General features: G+C 41.1%; 1 protein-coding gene across 3 annotated transcripts in view; it reads left to right on the plus strand.

Moving 5' to 3' along the window:
- bahcc1b (BAH domain and coiled-coil containing 1b) overlaps positions 1–12,242 on the plus strand; it is a 100,518-nt gene that overhangs the window by 85,751 nt on the left and 2,525 nt on the right. For 2 of the 3 annotated variants that reach the window (XM_079801398.1, XM_079801400.1), the window contains 13 exons: positions 1,519–1,756; positions 1,865–2,059; positions 4,187–4,351; positions 4,464–4,687; positions 4,777–4,854; positions 5,616–5,766; positions 5,856–5,973; positions 6,077–6,152; positions 8,495–8,603; positions 9,492–9,608; positions 9,734–9,883; positions 10,708–11,918; positions 11,999–12,235. In XM_079801398.1, the coding sequence (XP_079657524.1) occupies positions 1,519–1,756; positions 1,865–2,059; positions 4,187–4,351; positions 4,464–4,687; positions 4,777–4,854; positions 5,616–5,766; positions 5,856–5,973; positions 6,077–6,152; positions 8,495–8,603; positions 9,492–9,608; positions 9,734–9,883; positions 10,708–11,918; positions 11,999–12,235 (3,069 nt within the window). The remainder of the gene's footprint in view (positions 1–1,518; positions 1,757–1,864; positions 2,060–4,186; positions 4,352–4,463; positions 4,688–4,776; positions 4,855–5,615; positions 5,767–5,855; positions 5,974–6,076; positions 6,153–8,494; positions 8,604–9,491; positions 9,609–9,733; positions 9,884–10,707; positions 11,919–11,998; positions 12,236–12,242) is intronic. The other variant, XM_079801399.1, reaches the window with a different exon arrangement.

The following is a 12,242-nucleotide window of genomic DNA, read 5'->3' on the forward strand; positions in this document are numbered from 1 at the left end:
AGAAGCAGAGGTGTGTGCGTTGATCTGAGCCTCATTGGTCTGTCACCGCTCATCAATGTCAAACTATTTGAGAAAACCAATCAAATCAGAGTAGGCGGGCTTTATGTACGCACAGATGCTGCTGAGGCTGAGCGCGAATTTTAGCAGCACGACTCGACGTCAAGTGCGAGATATGCATGTAGCTAAACTAAATATTTCATATTTGACAGCTGCTTCTTTAAGTCAAAAATGTTAAACAAATGACAAAAATATTCAGGCAAATTAATAAGCTTGTGTCTAATTTCGATTTGATAATTTTGAATTGAAATAGGCCTATGTAATGTCATTTATAATATAATTAACAGACAAGAAATATTAACAAAACCATTTTCTTCAGATTAGGCATAGTAATGAATGTGTGCATATTGTAAATTAATATAATTCCATTTGCTGACATGTTCCAAACCACTGACATGGTTTTCAAGCTATTGTTATCTAATTTTATGGCGTTCAGAACATCTTAAAATGCACATATGTTGATATCATGGAAATCTACATTTTCTCGGGGGAACAAGCCCCCGAACCCCCCTAACTACCTCACATTTGGGATGGATCTCAGCGATTATAAACTTGCCTACATTGTATGATTAAGGGTAGAATAAGGCATTAATATTTGCTTTATAAGTAATAATAAACAGCCAATATCATAAAATGCATACTAATAAGCTACTAGTTAATAGTGAGAATTGGACCCTAAACTAAAGTGTTACCATTTTTTTTTCATACCCTCACTGGGGGCTGAGCCCCCCCTAAAATGAAAATCCTAGAATCGCCCCTGCCCAGGACATTCACAGACAGCGCATTCTCTTTTGTATTGTCGCGATGGAATGGTTTTTAAAGCATTTGCATGAATAAGAGCATGGTCATAATGTAACAAAAGCCAAAGGATGATAGGAAAAACGGATGCTGCGTTAAATATTTTTAATATGTTAAACTGAAAAATTTAATCGTTTGCGTTAACGCGCTAATTTTGACAGCACTAATATATACATATAGATACATTTAGACCATTTAAATTAGTTATTGTTATCAGGATGTGAAAAGACTTTCAACCAGCATAACAAAAAATGTTTCTGGAACAAATCGCCTTCCCTGCCTTTAAATACATGCATAAAAAAGAAGAACCATCACAATTTAGCATAATAGACCAATCACAATTAGGTATACCAATATCACAATTAAGTCTTCTTTTTCAATTGGATTTTTAATTTATTAATTTAATATTTTTTTATTTTGAATAAATTGTTTATAGATATTGCATCCGTTCATATATTAGAAAAAAAAATCATAAAAACATTTAATCATTAATAATGAATTTGAAAGAGACAAATATCAAAAATATGTTATGCAGTGACAAAAAATGAAATATTTAGAGGGGAATCGGTTGAGGAACATCAATACAGTGCTGCCTTGCAAGCATTGTAAAAATGCAAAACAAATATTGACATTGGTTTAATTCTCCTCCCCTCTTTGTTTCAGATGAAGGCTCACTGTAGGCCAAGAGGCAGGCCAAGACTGCTGAGCACTAAGTTTAAGCAGAAAGCTTGCTCACAGCTGAAGCAGAAAGCCAAAGCCAAGCGTGGATCGAGACTGGTGAACCTGTTGTGTCACAGAGAGGCCAATACACAGAGTACTAGTAAAGAACGTCTGTCCCGAGAGCACAGTGGAAAAGAAGGACACACGCATTGTAACAAAACTGGAGAGAACAGTGACACAGGTAAACATTATATATAAAAGATATATGTGACAAAGGAATTTGAATAGCTTTCAAATTTCAATCACTGTAGATTATTTAGAAATTTGAAGAACATTTGCTCTATCCCAGCAGGCAGTAAGTCAGCAGTTCACCAGGGATCAGATGGGAAGCGGCCTATGATGAGAAGAGGTGGGAGTTCAAAGGCCATCCTGAGCTCCTCATCCCTGCCAACCCGAACTCAGCAGCTGATGTGCAATATGGCTGTGACTGATAGCAAGCTAGACGCAACCGAGAAGGGCATCTCTCCCTCCGACAGTGACACAGGTGAGTTATGGGCCATATATGCATCCCGGCATGCCGATCAGCGGACCCTCTCATTTCCCTGCTCGACTGTCATGTCATTAAAAAAAATTAACGATGCCTCCTCAGGCATGCATTGGGCAAAACCTGAGCTGTAATGCTAGCCTGCATCATGCTGTGTTCAGAATGCCACACCTATAGGGAAAAAAGTACACTCCCTCCACCGCCCTAGTTCCACTACATGTTTTAGTCTATGCTCCCTGCAAACTCACCTCTGTAAGTGAACAAAGCGGAGATGAAATCATGGCAGTAATGAACGCTAATGTGAGCTACGCCTGCGGTCGAGCTAGGCGGTGTTGTTGCCGCTCTGTTAATTGCCCTGAAAGTTATCCTTTTCACATTTCACGAGCTTGCGAGAGTGTTGACGAGTGCCTTGTAAGTGACAAGTGTGTCAGCACTGTGTTGACACCCGACACTGCTTGCCACCGTGCCATCTCCGCTCTATGCGAGACACATAGCCCACAGACGGCATCTGCCAATACATATCTGTGACACCCAAGCATGCGAGTATGACTTTGTGTGCGTACACTACCTTTAAAAAAAAAAGGGAATCATAAAGACATTTCTATGTTTTTGTAAGAAATTCAAATAAAAAAATACAGTGCAAAATACAAAAAGATACAAAAACTGTGCCGTAGAAATGTAATTTTATCTGAATATCTTAAAAAACTGACAGCTAGAATGCATATGGTAGCTGTTTCCATATACACTGGAAAAAACAACTTTTTTGTACTACCACATTCTAAGTAAATGTTCTGCTACTGCTCTGTACTACTTACCTGTTATTATCAAGTAAAATCTACTTACTATTGAGCTTAATATTCATGAAGTAACTAGGTAAATATGACTTAATTATATTAAATTTATTTAATTTCACATATAGAATTAAGTAAAATCTACTTAACTAAGTTAAGTAAATTTAACAGAATTAACTTTTTACTCAAATAATAGAACGTATAACATTGAATTAAACCATGCTTTTAAAGTGTATTAGTGTATATGTGTATTTCTATTAATACAATAGATATCGTGTAGACTCCATATCTACATAATAGAAGTAATGTGGCACTCACCCGAACAGACTTCAATACTTGGTACACAATACACAATGACAGTAACATTCGATAGATGGATTTAAGTATGAATGTGTCGTTTTGTGTCGAAAATTAACTTCAGATGTCACAAAATCGCAAGTTACTAAGCCTAACAACAAAAGCAATGATAAAATGTAAATGCAGCTGGAAAACAGCAAAAAAAAAAACACCTTATTAATTTTTCATGCCCCAGTGCATGAGAGCAACATCATCACTTCTGGGGAAATTGGTACACAATAGAAATGGAAGTTGCAATAGAATTTAATGGAATAATATCTTAGTCATTTCATTAGCTTTTATTTATATTTTTATTTAAGTTTTAGTAATTTGAGCTCTTCGACTTTAACTTATTATAATTAGTTGTGACGGTGACATTTCTAATATTTGTTTAATTCAATTTTTTATCTATTATTTATATTTTATTTCAACTTCATTTTTAAAAATAGTTTTAGTTTTAGTTAACAGTAACAGCACTGTGAAAAACTACTGTCTCTCTTTTATCAAATTAAATAAATCACTTAAAACTTAAAACCACCTCAAGTAAGTGCATACATTTTTTTTTGTATAAAATGTTATACATTTTATTTTCCATCCAGCAAATTGTGTGCAATATCCCAAAATTCATTCAAAGGGTTGAAGAACATATTTAAAAAAAAAACAATACAAAACATTATTTTATAGTGATTCAAAACTTGGAATGGTAATGTATGTGTGGCTGTAAGCAAGAGTCAGATACTAGGGAAGACACTTGTGGAAAGCAAAGGCCTGGTGGTCCAACCTGTCAGTGACTAGACTTCTCTGACTGCCACAGTTCCTGTGAACATTGACAGTTACAGCCACAGTTGGCACCCATTTCATGAACTTTGCTAAATATCGAACAAATCATACAGTGAGAGGAATCGTCAGGCTGCGTTCGCCATGACCGATTCAGATGCCCGCTGCGAACTGTAGTCCAGTCAAGATGTCAATGCATTCAATCGATCCATCATTTTCACAGAGGAGGAAGATGACGGCATCTACGACAGCGAGGAAGGGGCAGAGGGCATCAAGAATCTATCATCTAAAGAGCAACTGTCTGGAGTCGGCCGTCCTTCACAATGCTCCATCGTGAAGCTTGAGGCCAATCAGAAAGCCAAGAACAAAACGGAAAGACAAGGATTCGGTAAATGTTACATCCTTATTTAATTAGACAGCAGGGATTGACAGATATCACCTTAGTTCACAAACACTCACCTTTCACTGTGACTCTTAATTTTTTTTTCCCTTCCCTGCAGGGTCCATCACTAAAGAAGAGGTGAAGAGAAGGAAGGCCCCCTGTAGGCCAGCCCTGGTCAGCGCTGACCCTAACCACTCAGAACTGGAGGGGGAAAGGAGATTGACTGGCCCCAAGTGGAGAGAGGGGTCAAGGGAGAACACCTTTGACCACACTAATGTCCTCAAGACCTCACCTACTGCACGAGAAATCACCACCAGGAAGAGTGCAGTGCTTCTTGGCAAGGTATTAGCTATGTTTTGTTGGAATCCTTTGGCAAGTGAGCAACAAACAAAGCTCTAACATTGCTAACACATCCCCTATGGTTGTTTCAGAGGAGAAGCTGTTGGTTAGAAGCACTATCGTCTCAGTATGATGACATCACTTGGAGCAGACGAATTAGAAACAAGCAGGTATGGAATGGTTCCTCCGCTGATGGCTAACATGATCACTTCCGAAATAAAATGTATGCTGGCGACCAGTTCATTTATAAGAGTTATATAAAGCGAGGCTGCAGCGCCACATAGCGATTTAGCCCCTAGTGGCCTAGATCTGTCTGCCTTGCCCTCTTGGCACCCATAAAAAGTCATCCCTCCGAGAAGGATTGTGCAATTCTCGTGTGGTTTGTCCTGTCAGGGGTTCTCGTAAATCTACTCACAATAAAGATAAGATGGGATCCGCCTGCTAATTCACGGGCTGAATAATGCATTGTCTAAATAAAACAGTCAATAGTTTTGAAAGGATTTACACCGTAGGTGTCAAGGCTGTCACTGTCGGCACTTTGTGAGGTCATCAGTGAGGCATGCGAGGGGACTTTGCCTGCCTAATCAGAGGGTGGGAAGAATTCCCGCTTCGTTCAAAGAGCCTGATAGAGAACAAAGACACACATCATTCTTCACCTGGGCCTCACCCTAGAGACACACTTGTAAAATGAAAACCGAACAGCATCACCCCAAGTGACGAAACCTCCATCACATTAATATATGACAGCTTTTTTGAGCAATGTTAAGTACCAAGGGCTGTGCACAAGAATGGACCTGTTAAGGTGCGAGAGGTTATGATATATTTGTATGGGAGTTTGAATGAATGTTGGAGCCCTGAATCACTCTCTCCGGGGCCATTAAGGGTGTGTGAGTGTGTGTGTGAGACTCACATGCCGTTTCGTGACTGTTAGCAGGCGAAGGGGCGAGCAGTCAGTCGTTTGCTGGAGAGCTTTGCTGCCGATGAGGGATTCCGGATGGATGACGACAGCAGCTTCTCAGAGGGAGAGGAAGATGAAGAGGAAGAGGAGGAGGAATCAGAGCCGATGGGCAGTGCATTACCAGGTAAGACAAACAAAGAGAGAATGCTGTTACTCCTGCATGTGGTAAAAGGAGGATGACCTCTCACTTTAATCTGTCTTTGTCACAACCAGCCCTGCCCAACTGCATTCTCACCAAAGAAATCCTGAAGGATGGGTTGAAAGTGTTAATCTCAAAAGAGGACGAGTTACTGTATGCTGCCTATGTACATACACTGGACCTGCCTGATATGTAAGACCAACAACCCTGGATTTTCAACATAAAAAAACATTGATGGGTGGATGGATGGATGGATGGATAGATAATTACAGTTCAGATTTTTTTGTCTCTTCAGCTATAGTGTTGTCGTTGAGGGAGAGCGTGGAAACAGGCCGAGAATCTACTCTCTGGAGCAGCTGCTTCAGGAAGCGGTGAGACCCTTTAAAAAGCTTCTTCAGGGGACTCATTCCCCCAAAGACTCTGTCCATCTTCCCATACAGGCCTTGGGCTGAACCAGCCCTTCAGGCCACCCTCACAGGCTCTCGCAGACCCCTTGTTCTCCCCCAGAGCCCCATCAGCTCAAGGCTGGATTCATCCCAGCTCTGACTTTCTCTGCTAAAGCAGTTAGGAACATAGCATCTGGGGTTGTGTGTGTGTGTGTGTGTGTGTGTGTGTGTGTGTGTGTGTGTGTGTGTGAGTGTGCTCCAATAGGCAGTTACTTAGCCATAAAGCGTGTAAACTGCTGTGATCTGTGTGTGAAGGACTCCAATCCAACTTCAGGCATTCTTTTACATTTGCGTCTTTTATTGCTCATTTCTTATCTCATTGAGCACAAATTCATCAGTAAAGGAACATTTCAGCATCTGGTTGTGATAAAGGAAGGTAGACCTAGGAACTCCTATATCGCTAATATAGCCTGGTTGTTTTTTTAAGCAGTACTCTTAGCTTAGCTGCTCCTAATGCGGTCCAGCAGTCCACTACATTCCTGCATATACAGTTTCACATTGTGACTGTATATAATTGTTCCTTGTTAGTTCTGCGTGGGCCCTCAGGAGGACGTACAGAATAGCATGTTTTATCCCTTTTTTTATTTATTTATCTTATTTAGGAACATCTTTGGGGCTGAACTGCGGGTTGCACTTACACGCATAGTTTATCTAAGCCGACGGGGAAAAAGGGAGCTGATTACACACCGTAAACCAACAGCTCTTTGTCAGCATGCATTCATTTGAATACATTATATGCGTTACTTCTCTCATTCATCTCTCTCAGTATCATGGGCTGAAAAAAAGTGTCTCGCTGCCTAGGGACTGCCTATCGCAAGCTCTACCCACCCGTCCCCAGTCTCCCTCAAAGATGTATTAATGAGCATGCTCTATGCAACTCTCAAATTCTGTACAGTACACAAAACATCTGACGATATCCCTTCTTGATACAACCCACAAGCTGCAACACAAAAAGCTCTTGATTGTTCACAAAATGCAAAACAAAGAGAGGAGGTTGTCATCTGTGTCAGTGTTGGATGTGATTGTGCATAGTTGTGGGAGAGATAAAGCTGGGAGAACAGAAAGACAGTACGAGCGCTATATTCTCACTGAAGGCCAGCACAGTAAAGGCTTTGACATTGAACGCTACACTCTACTCCAGCAAATTGGACTCAAACATACACACAGGAACAATGCTTCAGGCTTATGGGTGTGTATCAGCTTTACTGGAACTAGTGTGGAATTACAAAGGGAACACAGCTCAGGTTTACACAAACTTAAAGTCATCATGGAATAACGCAATCCTTAATGCAAACTCACATTGTTTTCTGGCTCCATTTTGGTGTATACATCCCACTTTTCACAATCCAGTCAATTCTAAAATGGCTAGAGACTTAAAAAAAAAAAGTTATTGTGAAAAAGTTGAATATAAGAAATATATTTATATATCAAGTGTAATTTCTCTCAGATCGCACCCAAGTTCTAAAGATGTAGTAGTGGGTAATTTCTGCACCAAACATTGCAATAATAATGACTATATTCAAACAGGTTTCCTAAGCATTCACCGTTCTGTCGTTGTTCGGATAAACAGATAGTCGTGCCCCAAACACATGCCATTGGTTAAATCAATAAAAAAATAGCGGTATATTGATGGAAACTACTATTTATACTTGAATACTTTTCGGGGGAATCAACCTACAAATGCCTTCTTTTTTTCTGCCACTAGCATTAGCCCCCTGATTCAGTGATGCCTCTTCTTTCCTGTGCTGCTTTTTAAGACTTCTTATCAGTCATTTTGCTTCCAACACCATTGCCTCCGTATCCTGGCCAAAAACTCCTTGGCTCCCTGTTTGCTCTGTCTGTCAAAAGGGCTGTATCTACAGCAGACCCGTTTGAACTGGGCCTAAAAGAGCCCTCAGTGCATGTGCTCTGTGTAGTGGGAGGGGAGCTGGCAGCCTCACTATAAAGTCATCGATTTAGGCCTTTTTCACCTCTCTGCTCTTTTATTCCATTATTTCAAAGCAGACTCTCCATTCAGCGCTGCTGATTTTATCTCTTTTTATTCTCGTTGAGACCAACGAGACCAAAATTAACAAACAGCTTTTATTGAGAAAGGTATACCCATGGTTGCAATTGCCTTAAGGGAAGGTCTCAAAGATATCCATGATTTTATCCAAGTCTTGTATTCTTCATGTGTTGTCTTTTAACTAAATCAACTTGTTATGCTTGATAACCTGCCTCTCTGCAAGATATGTAGGTTAATTTTTAAAGTCATCCATATGTTTCAGGTTTTAGATGTGCAGCCGGAGACGGTGGAAACTCTGAGGGCTGGAACAAGAGTGTGCGCTTACTGGAGTGAACGTTCGCGCTGTTTGTATCCTGGATATGTTCGTAGAGGTGAGATCTCTCTCTCTCTCTCTCTCTCTCTCTCTCTCTCTCTCTCTCTCTCTCTCTCTCTCTCTCTCTCTCTCTCTCTCTCTCTCTCTCTCTCTCTCACTCTCACTCTCACTCTCACTCTCACTCTCACTCTCACTCTCACATACACACACACACACACACACACATACATTCTTGAATATGTGGTTACGGGGACTCTCTATAGGCGTAATGGGTTTTATACTGTACAAACCGTATGTTCTATCCCCCTACACTAACCCTACCTCTAAACATACCCATCACAAAACTTGTGGCATTTTTTTAATTCATTTCAAATTTTTCAATGTTTCAGTATGTTTTTAAGCCATTTGGGTTACGAGGATACAGGAAGTGTCCTTATAAACAATGTTGACATTGTAATACCCATGTCATTACACACATTTGTGTCCTCATAAACCACATATACCTATACACACAAACACACACACTCAAAAGCAACCAAGATAATTATGAACTGTAAGGTTTTTCATTTTTTTAATTGTTTTTTAATAAATGAAAGCTGTTTTGTATGGAAGCCCATTTCCGACTTAATGTGAAAACATAAATCCAAATTCACAATTTTCAGATATAATGTAGCAAAGAGAAAAATGGCACAATTAGAATTAGTCAATTAAGATAAAGTTGCAATTGTAAGATTTTATATCACAATTATAAGAAATGCAACTCTGCTGGAAATGCTGCAGAAATTATACACTGCAGCTTTAAGGCTCAGATAATCAACTTATTATTTTTAAGAGCTCAAACTTAGAAAACAGTTCGTTTTCATCATTAGCATTGCTAATAATTTTAGTAAACACAAATACAATCATATGAATTCTGTTTAGACCTGTACATTTGTGTCCTCCACAGGAGGTCCAGGTGAGGAACAGAAGGAGGGCAGTGTCATGGTAGAGTTTGACGATGGAGACCGAGGATGGATTTCTCTTTCAAGCATTCGTCTGCTTCCGCCAGGCTACCAAATCCACTGTGCGTTTCTGCAGATAAACACATTTCATCTCCAATACAAACAGAGTCTCATGTTAACAATGCTAGACAGTGTGCCAAGTTTCCATGCTTATAATTAAGCCTGTGGCATTGTTGATGTACTGCAGGTGCAGAGCCATCACCAGCCCACCTGGTCTCACCTAGGTGCCGCAGGAGGAAGACCTCCGCTCAAGAGAAGATAACTCAGCAGGCTGATGTGTCCTCAGAGCATTCCGCTAACACAGAGCCCAGGAAGAATGTTGTTAAAGCCAAGCCAGGTGCGTGAGGACAGCTGCATCATCCACATTCTCATGGCTTTCCAAATTCCACATTGATTGGATTCAAATAATTTGGGGTGACACATTTTAAAAAGAATACTTTTTGCATCATCTAAGATATCATTTGCATACGTCCCCCAGGTGTTACATTTAACCTGCAAAGAAAGAGGTAAAACTTGTTGTTTCAAAGAGACACATTGAGAAATATCTTCATGATTTAGTAATTTACACATTTATCACAAGGTCTGTCAGGGAAACTTGTTGGGTAGATCTTTCTTAATCTGTTTGTCCCTAAGGACATGCTTCACTACCTTTCCTGGTTCTTGTTCCTGGAACTGACTCACCCACTAAATGGTCTGTTTAAAGTTTGTCAAGAGCCCTAAAAGTCTTATCAGATGTAAAGTAGACAAATCTGTATAAATACAGAAGAAAAAAGCATTTTCCTTCATTATTTTAAACGACCCTGTGCAATTAACACATCAGCACTGATAGAATCAGGGTTCGGTTGACTAATGGAATGAGATTTGACTGAACAAATGGATGAGGGAAACTGGCGTCAAGGTTGAACGCCACTTAACTATAGAGTCTGACTTAAAGCCCTGAACTACCAGTCCAACAGCTCCAATTCAGCAGATCTTATCTGCAATAGTACAACAACATGGAGTCATAAGATGTTCCGCTGTCAGGTATATTTGTTTGTGTCTGTTTTCTCTAAGGGGCTGTAGGTAGTATCGTTGTAAGCGGAGTTCGGAAAATGCAAATAAGTTAGCAGGGTTGTTTTCCTACATCCCCATAGCAATATCTTTGTTTATCTTCCTCAACAGGAAGGCCAAAATCTGTCAATGCATCATCAAAGAGCTGTGTGTCTGAAAATGTGACTGGAACCACTTCCCCTCTTCTTGGCTGGCCAGTTGCCACTATCTCCAGGAGGAAACCCTCCATGGATTTGTTCCAGTTTAACGGGTTAACGAAGAAAGCTTTGAGAGGAAAGGAGTCAGACATGTTCCCCTTGCTTAGCTCCACCATGACCACTCCAGCCAAAGGCATCTTCAGCACTTCCTTTGAGGTGGACTCCTTCAGCAGCATTGCAAATGGTTGCACTTCCTTCGGAAATCAGCAGTTGGCAACAGGTCTGCCGCTTAGTCACAAGGGCGTCCCTGGTTCACGGGGTAGAAAAATAGGAGACAGGAAGGAATTTCTCGTCAAACTGGACCATGAAGGGGTAACGTCCCCCAAGACTAAGAATGGAAAAGCATTGTTGCTTCTTGGAAACCCAGAGGTACAAAGAGGTGGACGAATGGAAAAGGGCTTTGGAGCCAAAGGAGCAGGAGGACTGACCTCAACAATGGGCTATTCCCAGTCCGTTCTTCTAGTCAAAGATGCCAAAAGGAACAGTTGCCATATTCTGAAAGGTTCCTCAGACGTGCGTAAGCACCCTCAGGGTCTTGGGCTTAATGAATATGCAGATTATGGGCCAAACTGCCACAGCGATTGCCTAAGCTCCTATTCTGATATGGATGAAGATGAAGAGGAGGAAGAAGATGCCAGAAGGGCGGCAATGCGCACCACTGGACGCTTTCTGTCTCGTCTTTCTGTTTCGTCGTCGTCCTCAGGGTCCTCCAGTGCATCTAGTTCAGGCTCGTTGTCCAGCTCTAGCATCTGCTCATCCGACAATGACTCGTCCTACAGTTCAGATGAAGAAGAGGCATCACGGCTTCTGCTTCAGGGTTGCCTTTCTTCTCATCACACACTGCTTCAACAACAACAGCATCCTGAACCTCCCACCGCCCCACCACGACACACTTTTGGAGCCAAAACTATAACTATTTCTAATTCAAAGACCGCAGTCAATAGTAGTGCAGGAAAACCTCCAAGGAGAAAGGAGATTGCCAACAACTCTTCCTCTGTAGTACAGTCCAAATCTTCCAAAGACTTCCCTAAAAAACAGAAGATGCCATCTTCAGAGGGTCCACCCAACTCATCCTCGTTCATGCCAGGACGGCAGCTGTGGAGGTGGTCTGGGAACCCCACTCAGGTAATTTCCTGTTCTAATGCCAATCCAAAAGAGTTTTAGTTGGGGAAATAGTCCCTTAAACTTTACTTTCTTGTCATCAGAGACGGGGTTTGAAAGGAAAAGCCCGAAAGCTCTTCTACAAGGCCATCGTTCGGGGCAAAGACACCGTCCGAGTTGGAGACTGTGCGGTTTTCCTCTCTGCTGGTCGACCCCACCTCCCCTTCGTTGGTCGCATTGAGAGTCTATGGGAATCCTGGTCCAGCAACATGGTTGTCAAAGTAAAGTGGTTCTACCACCCTGAGGAGACCAAGCTTGGAAAAAGGCACCGGGATGGGAAGGTACAGT

Source organism: Gobio gobio, assembly GCF_949357685.1.
Source record: "Gobio gobio genome assembly, chromosome: 20".
Taxonomy (NCBI): Eukaryota; Metazoa; Chordata; class Actinopteri; order Cypriniformes; family Gobionidae; genus Gobio; species Gobio gobio.